At 47.3% G+C, this 16,382-nt stretch overlaps 1 protein-coding gene across 1 annotated transcript in view; it reads right to left on the bottom strand.

Moving 5' to 3' along the window:
* SLC25A20 (solute carrier family 25 member 20) overlaps window positions 1-15,945 on the bottom strand; it is a 31,638-nt gene extending 15,693 nt beyond the window's left edge. Inside the window, exons 1-4 of the mRNA XM_036877978.2 lie at window positions 15,772-15,945; window positions 10,323-10,415; window positions 7,375-7,502; window positions 6,584-6,674 (exon numbers count right to left, since the gene is read on the bottom strand). Coding sequence (XP_036733873.2) covers window positions 6,584-6,674; window positions 7,375-7,502; window positions 10,323-10,415; window positions 15,772-15,876 — 417 coding nt within the window. The 5' untranslated portion in view covers window positions 15,877-15,945. The remainder of the gene's footprint in view (window positions 1-6,583; window positions 6,675-7,374; window positions 7,503-10,322; window positions 10,416-15,771) is intronic.
* Between the last annotated feature and the right edge of the window lie 437 nt (window positions 15,946-16,382).

The raw sequence follows: 16,382 nt of genomic DNA, 5'->3' as shown, positions 1-16,382 counted from the left end.
TCAACATCATCCACCACATCAACAAAAAGAAAGACAAAAACCACATGATTATCTCCATAGATGCTGAAAAAGCATTTGACAAAGTTCAACATCCATTCATGATAAAAACTCTCAGCAAAATGGGAATAGAGGGCAAGTACCTCAACATAATAAAGGCCATCTATGATAAACCCACAGCCAACATTATATTGAACAGTGAGAAGCTGAAAGCATTTCCTCTGAGATCGGGAACTAGACAGGGATGCCCACTCTCTCCACTGTTACTCAACTTAGTACTGGAGGTCCTAGCCACGGCAATCAGACAAAACAAAGAAATACAAGGAATCCAGATTGTTAAAGAAGAAGTTAAACTGTCACTATTTGCAGATGACATGATACTGTACATAAAAAACCCTAAAGACTCCACCCCAAAACTACTAGAACTGATATCGGAATACAGCAAAGTTGCAGGATACAAAATCAACACACAGAAATCTGTGGCTTTCCTATATACTTACAATGAACCAACAGAAAGAGAAATCAGGAAAACAACTCCATTCACAATTGCATCAAAAAAAATAAAATACCTAAAAATAAACCTAACCAAAGAAGTGAAAGACTTATACTCTGAAAACTACAAGTCACTCTTAAGAGAAATTAAAGGGGACACTAACAGGTGGAAACTCATCCCTTGCTCGTGGCTAGGAAGAATTAATATCATCAAAATGGCCATCCTGCCCAAAGCAATATACAGATTTGATGCAATCCCTATGAAACTACCAGCAACATTCTTCAATGAACTGGAACAAATAATTCAAAAATTCATATGGAAACACCAAAGACCCCGAATAGCCAAAGCAATCCTGAGAAAGAAGAATAAAGTAGGGGGCATCTCACTCCCCAACTTCAAGCTCTACTATAAAGCCATAGTAATCAAGACAATTTGGTACTGGCACAAGAGCAGAGCCACAGACCAATGGAACAGACTAGAGAATCCAGACATTAACCCAGACATATATGGTCAATTAATATTTGATAAAGGAGCCATGGACATACAATGGTGAAATGACAGTCTCTTCAACAGGTGGTGCTGGCAAAACTGGACAGCTACATGTAGGAGAATGAAACTGGACCATTGTCTAACCCCATATACAAAAGTAAACTCAAAATGGATCAAAGACCTGAATGTAAGCCATGAAACCATTAAACTCTTGGAAGAAAACATAGGCACAAACCTCTTAGACATAAACATGAGTGACCTCTTCTTGAACATATCTCCCCGGGCAAGGAAAACAACAGCAAAAATGAGTAAGTGGGACTATATTAAGCTGAAAAGCTTCTGTACAGCAAAAGACACCATCAATAGAACAAAAAGGATCCCTACAGTATGGGAGAATATATTTGAAAATGACACATCTGATAAAGGCTTGACGTCCAGAATATATAAAGAGCTCACATGCCTCAACAAACAAAAAACAAATAACCCAATTAAAAAATGGGCAGAGGAACTGAACAGACAGTTCTCCAAAAAAGAAATACAGATGGCCAACAGACACATGAAAAGATGCTCCACATCGCTAATTATCAGAGAAATGCAAATTAAAACTACAATGAGGTATCACCTCACACCAGTAAGGATGGCTGCCATCCAAAAGACAAACAACAACAAATGTTGGCGAGGCTGTGGAGAAAGGGGAACCCTCCTACACTGCTGGTGGGAATGTAAGTTAGTTCAACCATTGTGGAAAGCAGTACGGAGGTACATCAAAATGCTCAAAACAGACTTACCATTTGACCCAGGAATTGCACTCCTAGGAATTTACCCTAAGAATGCAGCAATCAAGTATGAGAAAGATCAGTGCACCCCTATGTTTATCGCAGCACTATTTACAATAGCCAAGAATTGGAAGCAACCTAAATGTCCATCGATAGATGAATGGATAAAGAAGATGTGGTACATATACACAATGGAATACTACTCAGCCATAAGAAAAGGGCAAATCCAACCATTTGCAGCAACATGGATGGAGCTGGAGGGTATTATGCTCAGTGAAACAAGCCAAGCGGAGAAAGAGAAATACCAAATGATTTCACTTATCTGTGGAATATAAGAACAAAGGAAAAACTGAAGGAACAAAACAGCAGCAGAATCACAGAACTCAAGAATGGACTAACAGGTACCAAAGGGAAAGGGACTGGGGAGGATGGGTGGGTAGGGAGGGATAAGGGGGGGAGAAGTAGGGGGGTATTAAGATTAACATACATGGGGGGGGTAGGAGAAAAGGGAGGGCTGTACAACACAGAGAAGGCAAGTAGTGATTCTACAACATTTTGCTATGCTGATGGACAGTGACTGTAAAGGGGTTTATAGGGGAGACCTGGTATAGGGGAGAGCCTAGTAAACATAATATTCGTCATGTAAGTGTAGATTAGTGATACCAAAAACAAAGCAAAAAAAAAAAAAAAGGGCAGTTCCTGTGTGGTAACCTCCAACGAGTTCTACACAAGGGTATAAAGGGCATATAAAAGTGTAGGCAAAGGGTCTGTTTGTGTTTATACAGAGGATCAAAGCCTAATTTGGCTACCCCGAAAATGAACTAAGATACGATATGAAAAAGAACTTCCAACATCTGCACTCTCTGGAAGACTCATGCCAGAAGATGATCATCAAAAAACCCCAACAAAGATCCACACACTGCTACAGCAGTAGATGCACTCATCCCACCAGTTCCTGGACTTGCCATGGGAATGAGGAAGGAGATATCTAAGCTGGCCTGTGCATACAGTAAAACAACAAATTTGACTGGATCTATACTGTTGGAACTCAACCAAGAATTTGGAGAAGTGCAAATTGTAGCGCTCCAAACTCTTACAACTACAGACTATTTACTGTTAAAAGAACATATGGCATGTGAACAGTCCCCAGGAATGGGTTGTTTTAATTTGTCTGATTTCTCTCAGACTGTTCAAGTTCAGTTGGACAATATCCACCATATCATAGATAAGTTTTCACAAATGCCTAAGGTGCCTTAATGGTTTTCTTGGTTTCACTGGAGATGGCTGGTAATTACAGATATGCTTTGGTTATGTAACTATACTCCTATTATGTTAATGTGTGTGCGCAATTTAAGTAGTAGCTTAAAACCTATACATGCTGAAGTTACTCTACAAGAAGATATGTCAAAGAAATAATCAATCTTCCCAGGTTTTCTCCCGCCTGCTACTTCTATAGCTTTTCTTCTTCCTTCCTAATTACAACCCTTAAATAGAATTCGTGCCTCATATCAAATTTACCGAGTATCATAACTCCTCCAAGTGGTAAAGATACCTCAAGACAAATGCTGGGCATAGAAGCCACAGGGCATAAATATGCAAAGAAGTAAAAAGCTAACCTTTTCAAACAATAAGGCTTCTCTCTCACTTACCAACTTAACATTTCCCTGTATGGCCCCGGAAGATGACTGGTTAGCCAGAGATGGGTAAGATTCCTCAAGGGAGGAACAACCTAAGACAGGCACAGTCGCAGGGGGGCCATCAGGTGAGAAAATGGGGAGCAGCAGAGGTGAGGCTTAGAACCTCCCCCCTCATGTTCTGAGAGAAATCTTCTGCATACATGGATGTTTATTGCCCTCGTCTAGCTCGGATTAACACATAGTCTACAGGCACACACCTGATCATCTACATTTGCTCTCTTACAACACTAAACTCTGTTTTCTACCTTTATCTCGTATCTACCTACCACTTCAGCATTTTATTAAAAATAATAATAATAAAGAGAGAAATGTGGTATCCACATATAAATCAAGTATAAAAACCAAATGAGTATTCATATTTGAACTGACTGTTTATAGTTCATAATGCATGAGCAAAACCGAAAGCTTCTGTGATGAGTGCCCTTGTACTGTTCACCATGTAACTTATTCACTATGTAAGAATTTGTACTCCATGTAAGAACTTGTTTGTTATGCCTCAGAAGATTGGAGACTGACGAAAATTAGGCTTGGGGTGGATTAATGATTGTGCATTGAGCATTGACTCCCCTATACAGAATTTTATTGTTGTTAACAACCATTTGCTCAATAAATATGAGAGATGCCCTCACAAAAAAAAAAAAAAAAGGACAGACTTCCAATGGTAAAATAAATAAGTAACCGGGATGTAATGTATAGCATAAGGAATATAGTCAAGATATTGTAACAGCTTGGTAGGGTGATAGCTGGAACCTCGAATTATGTATATAAATGTTCTACCACTGTGTTGTACACTTGAAACTAATGTAATGTAATACTGTGCGTCAACTACCCTTCAATAAAAAATAATTATTAAAAAAATAATAATAATAATAATAATAATAAGAGAAATGTGGTATCCACATATAAATCAAGTTTAAAAATCAAATGAATATTCGTATTTGAACTGACTGTGTATAGTTCATAATGCATGAGCAAAACCGAAAGCTTCTGTGATGACTGCCCTTGCACTGTTCACCATGTAACTTATTCACTATGTAAGAATTTGCACTCCATGTAAGAATTTGTTCGTTATGCCTCAGAAGATTGGAGACTGACGAAAATTAGGCTTGGGGTGGATTAATGATTGTGCATTGAGCATTGACCCCCCTATACAGAAATTTATTGTGGTTAACAACTATTTGATCAATAAATATGAGAGATGCCCTCACAAAATATATATATATATATATATATATATATATATATATATATATAAACACACTTCCAATTGTAAAATAAATAAGTAACCGGGATGTAATGTATAGCATAAGGAATATAGTCAAAATATTGTAACAACTTGGTATGGTGATACCTGGTACCTAGAATTATCATGTATATAAATGTTGAATCACTGTGTTGTACACCTGAAACTAATGTAATGCAATACTGTTGTCAACTACCCTTCAATAAAAAATAAAAAAAATTACTGTTCAGCAAAAAAAAAAAAAAAAAAAAAAAGCCAATACAAGAAGGTTACATATTGTATGATTCCATTTATATAACACCCTTAAAATTACAAAATTATAGAAAAGGGGCACAGATTTAGTGGTTGCTAGGTGGTTAAGGACTGGTGTGGGGGACAGGTGTCCATAAAAGGGCTACATGAGGGATCCTTAGTGTGATGGAATGCTCAGCATCTTGACTGTGTCAAGGTCAACATCCTGGTTGAGATACTATACCATAGTTTATACTTTAACAAGATGTTACCAACATGGGAAAACTGGGTAAAAGGTACATAGGATCTCTCTGTATTATTTATTTCTCTTTTCTCCTTTGTATTATGTCTAACAACTGTAACTGAATCTATAATTATAATAGACAAAAACTCAAAATAAAAAATTTAATTTTAAGACACAAGATTAAGAAATCGAAACTGTCAAAGACTTGCTGCAATGCTAAGTAATTAATAACTTCAATATGTCTCAAGCTTTTATAAATTACTTAAAAAAAAAAAGAATGAGCAAAGAACACAGGTAGGTACTTCAAAAGGGAAAATACAGACAACTGGTATTTATCAAAATAAACCTCTCCAGCAACAGAAAGCATGAAAAATTAAAACAATGCTAATTTTTCACCCATCAAACTGGCAGAGAGTGTAAACTAGATGCTGCAGGGTCTGCTGGAAAGTGGGCACTGTTGTACTAGTGACGGGCACAGAGTGCGACAGGCCTGTAGAGAGGGGCCATCTGGGAATATGTATTGAAAACTTTCTTTAGAAGTGCATACTGTTAAACATACTGATTCCAAGGTCAGACATTTTCCCTAAGAAAATAATCAGGTACACTCACAAAAACTTGTCCACAGAGATCTCCCCTGTAGCGTATAATCTGTCATTCCCCCCACATTAGGGATTATTAGATAAATGACAGCCACATAATGAAGTAAGATGCAGAAGGTGATGATTGAGAAAATAATCACATAGCAAACTGTGACCTATCCAGTGAAAAAGGCTGGCCACACAGTATGTGACTCCCATTTTATTTCAAAAGATAACATTTCCCAATACACGTTTACCATGAAGATGAGCAGAATTCACACAGAACGCGTAACAGCAGTTACCCAGAGAGAGATGTTCTGAGGGATAAATACTTTTTTTTCTCTGGGCTTCTCTGCATCACCAAACTTCCCTAGCAAGAACTGCGCCTTCAAGTACCTCAGCCATCCGAAGAGAACAGCTGGACATTTTGAGGAGCCCTGTGTGGTAAGGCAGGACAAGCCCAGCACTCGAAGGGCCCTGAGCCTTTAAGGAATGGGTACAGGCAATGGCTACGTCAGGGAGGAGCAGCCTCCCGGCCGCCTCTGATGAGGCGCGACCCCCCTTTCGGCGTTCCAGAGGCAGCTGCTGACAAGGGTGGGCAAGTCTGGGCTGCCACGCCACAGGTGTGACATTTGGCTGCCCTGTTATCCTGTCCTGCTTCGCGATTCTATTACAATTGATTCCATGTTCCTGAAAACCCGGAAACTGTTCTGCACACCTGACTGTAAGCCTTATAAAGGGTGAAAGGACATGAGCATCCACATGAAATTGTACACTGAACAGAAAAGCCGGCCGCCTCCCCGGTCCCAGCCCCCGCCCCAGATCACACCCTTACCTGCAACAAGCACTTGATCCGTTCTCCAGGGGTCATGATTCCCGTGGTGAACACACCGGATAACATGCCAGCTGCAAACAGCTGGGGGTAGCTGTATTGGAAACAAGACCCGAGGCGAACACCTGACCACCCGGGACAGCGGCCCCCGCAGAGGACTTCATGAGAAAAAACAAGTGCTTGGACTGGACAGAAGCCCAGCACAGATAAATCCTATTTTGCCTAAAAGCTATGAACGAGGTGTAGTCTGACATCAAGACTTCCAGGGCAGGGGTCTCGGAGCCAAAAGCAGTGTGAGCTTGGTCACGAGGCTGTACACTCAGACGGACCCCCTGAGGGAGAAGCTTCACAGGGAGACGGGTTTCCCCCACTGAGCCTGCCATACACAACCACCTGTAAAATTCAGGGTTGCCGTGGAAACAAGCCTCTGACCTGGGATCTGGATCTCGGTCGACCCCAGTTCCCCTCCGACTGCACCTCCTCTGGGCCTCCAAGGGCCTGAGGACACCTTAAGCCAAGCCTCAAGCAGGAGGGTACTGAGGCCAGGGCCGCGGCTGTGGCCACCTGCACACGCCGAGGGGCGGCCAGGCCAGTCGCCAGGAACGTGCTGCATGATGCCGAGAGGCCCAGTCGGTGTGGCAGCCACACTCAGGTACCTCCCCCACGCGGAGCCACAAGGAGCCAGCCCCAGGGGCCCAGGAGGGCACCATGCTTGTCTGCCAAGGTTCTGCCCTTCACCCTGTCACACCACCAGGCAGAACAGCGTCAAATGCTCCAGGCCCGTGGCTACTCACCTGAGCACATCTTCTGGGCATTTCTGTTGCAGTTTCTTCCCCAAACCAAACCCAAAGAAGCACACAGCGAACATGGGGGTGACCCCAATGATGGGGGCGGCCATGCCCCGATACAGCCCCGTGATGCCCTGCGAGAGACCATAGGAGCGGAAGCTGTTGACAGACGCCACCGCCCTTCAGGCAGCGGGCGCAGGGAGGCAGCGTGTCCTCCAGCCCGCGGATGCCTTCCTTCGCCTCTCCTCCAGCAAGGAGAGCTTTTCAAGGGAAGAAAACCACCGTATTTATCAGAAATAGCTGTCCTCATGTGCATTGCTGGGGAAATGGGAAGCAGCTCCCGTGCTGCCGGCAGGCCGCCAATCTGCAGCCTTCCCTCCATCAGGAAATTGTCTGGACATTTATTCTAAGGAAATAGAGATGCGAGAGAGAACAACATCCGGCATTTATAAGGCCCGGAAATTTTGGAATGGACCTAAAAACTACCGGAGATTAACGAGACAGATTATGGGAATTCCATAAATGAGCTCTCACAGAACCACAAAATCACATTGTATCATGAGAAGAGATGCTCAGTGAAAAAAAGCAGTCTACAAAATAGGATGCACCGTGTGATCTGACTTCCTAAGGGTACGATTACAGGCGATTAAGAGATTTTTACATTTTCTGAGTATTAAGACATGGGGTGTTTACTGTTAAAAACAGTAGTAAGGCTGCACATCAACTTCCACTTACACAGTTTGGTAATAAAATGAAAGCAACTAGGTAAGCAGCCAACATACAGACAAACAGCTATCCCAAACAAGCAAGGGGAGTAAGCCAAGGAAGAGGGGCCATCTGGGACCAGGGAGACCAAGGGCTCAGCCCCTTGCGGGCTGCTGCTGTGCACCGTGGGCCTGGGAAGAAGCCAGACCCCCTGGGAGTGTGAGGACGGAGGGCTCCAGGAAGGACGAAGCAAAACAACACCCACTGGAACAACGCATTCTAACTGTAGGCAAACAGGAAGGCATTCTACAGACCTTTTAGGATACGGGCAGGCATAGACAGCAATGCAAAGAAACACAAGAGAAACCAGCCCAGTGATTAACCCAACCTCGAAAACACAAAAAATTGCAGGAGAAATGAAGCACACATCACAGTACATCACTCAGTTAACAAAAAAATGAAGTTGTTAATCAAAGAACAGTGAACTGGACTAAGCCACAAAGTAGGGTGAAATTATATGCATAGGGCAGAGGGCATAAGGAACGCAGGAGTCAAATCGCCTCCACAAGCAGCTAACGCACGGAAAAGGTGTCCTGAGGAGAGCGGTAAATGCAGCTGGGTAGACATGGCAGGCAACCCAAAGAGCGGCAAGGGGCTGCCTCTGGAGAGCTAGGGGCTCCCCTGTCACTTTGCTACAACAACTTTCAGTAAGAAGCTAAGTGACAATATCACTTTAATACAAAAAAAAGGAGTACTTTTAAAAACAAATACAAACCAGGTTAAAGGGGCTCCTTACAGAGGCAGGAGAAGCAGGTGGGGCTGCACACTGGAGGGGCTGCACAGGCCCTGGGCATTCACAACCCATCTTTTTCCAGAACTAATGGGGCACATAACATGTTAGCACTACTGCGGGGTCTTGCTGAAGGCTGTGAGCAGATGCTCCAAGGACATAATGCAAGGCAGTAAATGGGGAGGGGTGATGGGGACAGGAGGCTCTGCGGAAATCTAAAAGGGCACCAGGTGACAAGAGTCCTTCCAGAGCCCCTCCCACAGCTCCCCCCACCCCCGAGCCGAGGACACCCACGTCCTGAGGGGCCAAGCCCGCGCCTCCTGACAGTTCCTTGGAGCCTGCCTCCACCCCGAGGTGTGACCCACACAGCGCCATGCAGCACAACCAAGACCTCTGTCTGCCAGCTCCAGGGCAGAGAGCTCAGTAAGGCACAGCACAAACCAGGGACTTGCACAAATGTGGACTAAGGAAGCCTTTTCAACTCCACAGGCAGGTGGGTTCATACAAGCTGTTCTGACCAGAGCCCAGCAGCCAGCACGCTGCCCGGCTGCCACACAGGCTCGGTAACGCTCGCCAACACAGAGGTCTGTTACCTTGCCTCTCTTCCATGAGGGCAGAGGGCTCTGGGCAGACTTGAAGTCTAGGGCCTCACGGCATCGGACACTGATGGACTCTGTGCTGGGCAGCACCGTCTCACAAACGGGTGGCTGGGCAGGCTCCACCTCAAGAATCCCCCTCCCACACTGTGGTCCTGCAGGGACCCCGGACACCTCCCCAGGGGCCGACCCGGTCACTTACCTGCATCCCCTCCCTATCTGGGTGACACCTCCTTCCTAATTTCTCTATATTGAATAGATATATTTAATAGACTATTCATTCACGTGAAAGTTATCCTTTATGAAGCAAAGGAAAAGTTCTCAGCAACTTCCTCTTACACATGTATGAATGAAGTAATAAATACCACTGGTAGTTAAAAATTCTAGAAAATCCCTTGTTTTCACTCTAAGAGCTGAAAAACTCTATATATATGTATCCTATAATCCCGAACCAACTTAATGTCCTCGTCTTGGGGTTTGAAGACTGCTGGCCTCTCACCACTCCCCAGGCTGGCTAACTTTCCCTGCAGACTTTATGTAAACTTCTGACACTGATTTGTGTTGAACTAACTGACCCAGATTTGCATTTTCTTCCATTTCACATCTCCAATTATCCCTCACTAATTCCCTGTGGTCTAAATTCTGCCTTCCAAAAGTGAACCATTTTACTAGCTTCAGTCACCCGTGGAAAGCAGCAGCTGGAGCTGTCACAGACCCCAGACGACGCCAACAGGAGGGCCCAGGGTGGCTCGGTGAGCGCGCCGAGCTGTGCACCAGACCGCCACAGAGCACACTGTTGTGCCAGGCTCCCGGGAGGAATGTGCTCCTCTGAGCAAGGGGCATGCCCGGCTCCGATACCATACCTCTCTCATAAGAGTCTTCCGGAAACAGTCAAAGGTCCCAGAGTACATTGGGGGCTGTCCAGGCAAACTCGGGGGCTGTGTCTGCAGTCGGACCTGAAAGCGGAAGTTAAGACACAGTCATCTCCCAGACCAGAACTGCCTTCCGCAGCCATGGCCCGGCTGCCAAACTCCGGAGAGAAAGCTGCTGCTGTGCGCCCACTCAATCCGCTGGCCTCATGACTCGCGTCCCTCTGATGTACTCAGACAGTGCACTCACACGCCAGGTAGCATGAGTTCAGGGAGCGCCAGCTCCTCTCATTTCCTCACCCAACTGCCCTCACCTTTTAGCTCCTGCCTGATGGAGACAACAATGGCCCGATAGGATCGGCACTCCCAGCTTACAGATGGGGAGACAGCCTGGTGATTCTAGGCGGTGGGCCGGTAACTGGAGTGGGCTGTGGCGAGGATCCAGCCCTGCCCATAGCACCTCCCCAGAGAGGCATGTTGGTAGTCAGGTAGGGCGCTCAACAAAGGCAGTTTGCAGTGAGGTGGAGTTCATTCTGCCTCTTAGTCCTCGTGGTTCTTGAGCCCTTGTGGATCCAGGGCTACAAAGCACCTCTTTAAACCCCCCTTTGTAGCACCCCCTCCTCTGCTGCCATATTCTGAGGCTTAGTACCCTCCTCTTTAGGTGTGCCCCTTTCAGGAAGCTCGGATTCCAGGACCTCAGCGATGCCTACGCCTGCGCCATCTCCTGACCTGCTCTCCCCACCTTCAGGGATACATTTCCAAATACCTGGAGAAGCTCTCCTGCTCAAATCAGCAGTCTCACCCTCCTGATGAACGAGCCACTTGTGCCAGAGCCACCCAGCTGCCTCTTCCTCAGGATTTGAAAACCTAGTGCCACCTCTATTTCCTGTTGCTCTTCCTGCTCTTACCACATGGGCACTAAGTCTGCTCAAGGGATCCTTCAAGATGCTTCCAGAGCCCTAATTTCTTCCTCTCTCTCTTTTCTGAGGCCAAGTCCTCACCCATCCTGCCTGACCAGTGTGTTGGTTCTCATTTATGTCCCTGAACTCCACACTCTTCCCCTTCAAAAGGTAAATCCTAAATGCCGAGCCCCTGAATGTGGGCCACACTCAGTGGCTCGCTTCTCCTGAGTGGAACATGGCGGTGCTAACGCAGGTGGCTTCCAGAGCTAGGCGGTAAAGTCAGCCACTGCCTGGCTCCACCCAGAGCATCTGCTGTGGGGACGCTGGCCACCTTGCCATGAGGACACTCGAGCAGCCTGGAGACGCCATGTGCAGAGGAAAAGCCTCCTGACAGCAGCCTGCACACACCCAGCATGTGGGTGAAGCACAGCGATCCCCACTGACATGGTGTGTGGTGCATGTGGCGAGAGCGTGTTTCTGGCCTAGTATTGTTTTTTTTTAAACAGCTTTACAAAGCTATGTGTAAGCCATAAAATTCATCCATAAAGTGTACTATTCAATGGTTTTTAGTATATTCAGGGTTGTGCCACCTTCATTACAATCAATTTTAGAACATTTCCATCACGCCCAAAAGAAAAACCACACCCAAAAGCAGTCACTCCCCGCCTCCCGCCTCCCCTGGCAACCACTCATCTACTTTCTGTCCCATGGATTTGCCTGTTCTGTGTACGTCACATAAATAAAACCACGCAATGCGTGGTTTTTCACACTGGGCTTCTTTTACTTAGCTTAGTGTTGTCAAAGTTCCTCTGTGTTGTAGAATACATCGGTCCTTCATTCCTTTTTCTGGCAAATATTACATTGTATAGATATACCAATTTTATTTACTTGTTCATCAGATAATGGACATTCACATTTTTTCTACTTTTTGACTATTATGAATAATGTTGCTATAAACATTTGTACAGGTTTTTGTGTGGTCATGTTTTCAGTTCCCTCAGGTACTGTGTTGGTCAGGAAACTGCAGAGGAACAGGAGATGGATGGATTATAAGTAATTGGCTCACACAATGAAGGAGACAGGCATATCCCAAGGTCTGCAGTTGGCAACCTGGACACCCAGGAGAGCCCATGTGTAAGTTCCAGCTCAAAAGTTGGTAGGTTCAAAGCCCAAGGAGAGCTAATGGTTCAGCTAGTGTCCAAAGGCAGGAAAAGACCAACCCCAGCTCAGGCAGGCAGGCAGGCGTTCGCCCTTACTCACAGGAGAGTCAGCAGCCCCTTGTTCCAGTCCGGGCTTCGGCTGACTGGACGGGGCCCCCCCACATGAGGGAGGGCAATGCGCTTTACCTAGCCTATTCACTCAAATGCTAATCTCACCCAGAAACACCCTCACAGGTACACCCAGCACAACGCTTGACAAATATCTGGGTGCTCCATGGCCTAGTCAAGTTGACACATAAAATCAACCATCACAGGTATACACCTGGATCTGCTCAGTCACATGGTCAACCTTTGCAGGAATTGCCAGACTTTTCCAGAGGCTGTACTATTTCACATTCCCACCGGCAGCATATGAGAGCTCCGATTTCTCCACATCCTTCCCAACACCTGTTATTGACTGTCTTTTTGATCATAGCCATCACTAGTGGGTGTGAGATGGGGGTGGTATCTCATGGTGATTTTGATTTGCATTTCCATGATAGATAATGACATTAAACACTTTTCATTGCGCTTATCGGCTATTTGTGTATCTACTTTGGAGAAATGTCTATTCAGATCCTTTGCTCATTTTTTTCCTCACCAACTTTTTAAATTGTGGTAAAATATATATAAAATTCACCATCTTAACCACTTTTAAGTGTATGGCTCCATGGTATTAAATACATTCATAATGTGCAACTTTCACGACCCTACAACTCCAAAACTGTCTTATAAAAATGAAACTCTATACCCCTTAAACAATGACTCCCTGTTCCCCTCTACATCCAGCCCATTCCACATTCTGCCTTTATGATTTTGACTAATCTAAGTACCTCATGTAAGTGGGATTGTCCTAAAATATTTGTCTTGTGACTGATTTAGTTCACTTAGCCTAATGTTCTCAAGATTCGACCATGCTGCAGCCTGTTTTCTTCCTTTTAAGGTTGAATAATATTTCACTGTATGCATGCACCACATTTTGCTTAGTCAGTCATCCATCAGTGGACACCAGGGGTACTTCCATGTTTCAGCTGTTGTGAATAATGCCCCTGTGCCCATGAGTCCACAAAAATCTCTTCAAGACCCTGCTTTCAATTCTTTGGGGTGTACACCCAGAAGTGGAACTGCAGATCATGTAGCGATTCTATTTTTAATTTTTTGAAGAACCTCCATACTATTTTCCACAGTAGCTGTACAATTTCACATTTCCCAAAAACAGTGCACAAGAGTCCCAATGACTCTACATCTTCACCAACAGTTGTTATTTTATGTTTTACTGACAGCAGCCATCCTAAATGGTTGTCGAGGTGGTATCATTGTACTTTTTATTTGCACTTTCCTAATGATTAGTGAAGTTGAACATTTTTTCATGTGCTTATTGGTCATTTGTGTATCTTTTTTGGAGAAATGTCTATTTAAGTCCTTTGCCCATTTTTTAGTCTGGTCACTTGTCATATTATTGAGTTGTAAGAGTTCTTTATATATTCTGGATCCCACACTACATCTGCAACCTCACAAGAAACTCTAAGCCAGACCCCACCTAAGCTGCTCCAAAAATCCTGCCTTACAAAGACTGCCAGAGTTCATAAATGTTGTTTCAAGCCACTAGGTTTTGGGTAAGTTGTTACACTGCAGTAGATAACTGAGGTCTTTTTCCTGGCTGTTTTTCCTACTCAGGAATGTGCTTCCATGCCCTTCTCAGGCTGCTATCATACTAACCCTTCCAAAACACCATTTTACCACGGTGTTCCTGTTTCTTCAGAATCTCTCCTTATATTTGTTAGAGCCTTACATGCTACGCTAGGAAACCACTCTAGCCAATGAAGGTGATGTGCAAGTCTGAGAAGTTTATAGGACACAACAGTAGAAAAGTTCAGAGGCTCCCGCTGTTTTATACACCAAATCCCTTATATTGGCCTTCAGATCCTCCATGGGGACGGATAACCTCCCCTAGTTAGCAGGGAGAGAAAATGAATCAAAATCGACTGATTTTGTGTAAATACCATATTTGTCTCATCATGACATCAGTCATGCAAGCCACAGAATATTAAGGTCCTCCATGGCTGGTCTTATGGTGCAGCCTGCCTGCTGATGGCAAGCCTACGACAGCCTTCCCCCTGCCCAGAATGTCTAGGTCTGCCTAATTCTCCAGTGGGAACCTGGCCAACCCTCCCCACCATGTGAGGCCTCAACCCCAACTATGCAGTGCTGCGGCTCTTGCCTTCTGAGGCCACAGATGGCCAGTGGCCTTGGACCTCTGAAAATGCCTCTGGGCCCGCTCTAATTAGAGCCCATTTGGGTCTCTGAGATCAAAAGGACTGCAGTCAGCAGTTTGTGGGTTTGCTTTAAGCTAAAAGGAGTCGTTCTGGCTGTTGAAAATCCCAGTGAGCATTTTCAGTCACTTACACTTTAGCACAGAGGTCACAGGTCTGTGGAGCCACATCTGATGGGGAAGAAAAAGGCAAGGGACACAGGAGAGGCAACCTTTGCAGCAGGCAGCAAATAAAGGTTGTGTTCTTCTTTAAAGACAGGCCCCGGATGCCTGGAACTAACAAGATCTTTGCCTTCGTGGATCAAGAGTAGGAAGAGAAGGTAGCCAGTTCTCCCTCGCTAGACACTGTCTGGGACGCACTGACAGCCTTTCCCGTGGGCTGAACAAACACCTGACTTCGGGTTTCAGAGTGCCCTGACCAGCCGGGTTGCTTTAACCCTGGTCTTGCTGTAGAGTAACTCCAGGTGTTCTCCTGGATGCAAGGCAGCAAAGAGCTTGCTGCCCAAACCCGCCAGAGGCAGGTGCCCCGGGGGCTATTTCCCGGGGGAGGAAACCCCGCCTGACGCCCCAGGGAGCCCCCTTCACAGAACGGCCCCAGTTTGCTCCACGTGCGTGTCCAGCAAGCAGGCTGGTAGGCCGGGATGAAGGGTCGAACGCTAAGTCACGGGGCGCGGACTTTGGTCTCCAGCGCGGCCTGGAGGCAGCGCTGCACCGGGAGGGGCGGAGGCACGAGGAGCACGGGAGGCCGCGGGGCCTGGCAGCGTGAGGCTCAGCCTGGCCCGGGCCAGGTCGGGCCCTCGCCTCCTCGGAAGGGGCTCGGTCTCTGGGGCACCCCCGCTTCCCACGGGAGGTCACCCGGGGACGACAGGCTGCAGCGGGAGGGTGCGGGGGAGGCGGCGGGGGGCTCTCAGGCCGGGCTCCGGGACCACCACGCCGCCCTCGCGGGCCCTGCTGCACCCCGCGCGCCGCGGTCCCGTCCCGGCCCGGGGCTCCCGGCGGCCCTGCGGCCGCGCGTCCCTGCTGCCCCCCCCCCCGTCCGCAGGGTCCCGCCGCGCCCCGGCGCCCCGCACCTTGACGGTGTCCAGCGGGTGCCCCACGAACACCAGGCACATGCCACCGAAGCCGCCGGCCAGCAGGTTCTTGAGCGGGCTGACGGGCGCCGCCTCCTCCGCCATGGTCCGCCACCCGCGGGCCGCGCGCCCGCCCGCCGACCTCTCACCCACTGCGGGCGGGCGCGCGGGGCGGCTTCCGCCGGGCTCCGGTGGGCGGGACCTGCCCGCGCCGGGCGTCCTGTGGGCGGGGCCGACGTCTCCCGCGGAGCCCCGGGCTCGGAGGGCGCCTGCGCTCGCGCCGCCCGCCCCGGCGCCGCTCCCTGCCCTCGAGGAGCCTGCCGACCGCACCCAAGACTGGGAAAGGTCGATAGCTGCTGCGGAGACACGGGCACCCAGAGAGAGGGTTCGGGGGTGCGGGGAATGGGGGAGCGGGCCGAGGAATGTGCAGTTGTGATTCTGTGAGAAAAGGAGGGCTTCAAGGAGAAGGTGACTGGATCCAAAACCTGGCAGGGCGAGAGAGGGTGGAGGGCGAGGGATCCAACAAGCAGGGGACGGAGGGGGCCGAAGCCCGCCCGGAGGCGCTGGCAGGCGCGGGGCGAGGGGGAGGAGGAGCGCCGCCGGCGAGGACT

Source organism: Manis pentadactyla, chromosome 1 (assembly GCF_030020395.1).
Source record: "Manis pentadactyla isolate mManPen7 chromosome 1, mManPen7.hap1, whole genome shotgun sequence".
Classification (NCBI taxonomy): domain Eukaryota; kingdom Metazoa; phylum Chordata; class Mammalia; order Pholidota; family Manidae; genus Manis; species Manis pentadactyla.
This window is presented reverse-complemented; position numbering and strand designations above follow the sequence as displayed.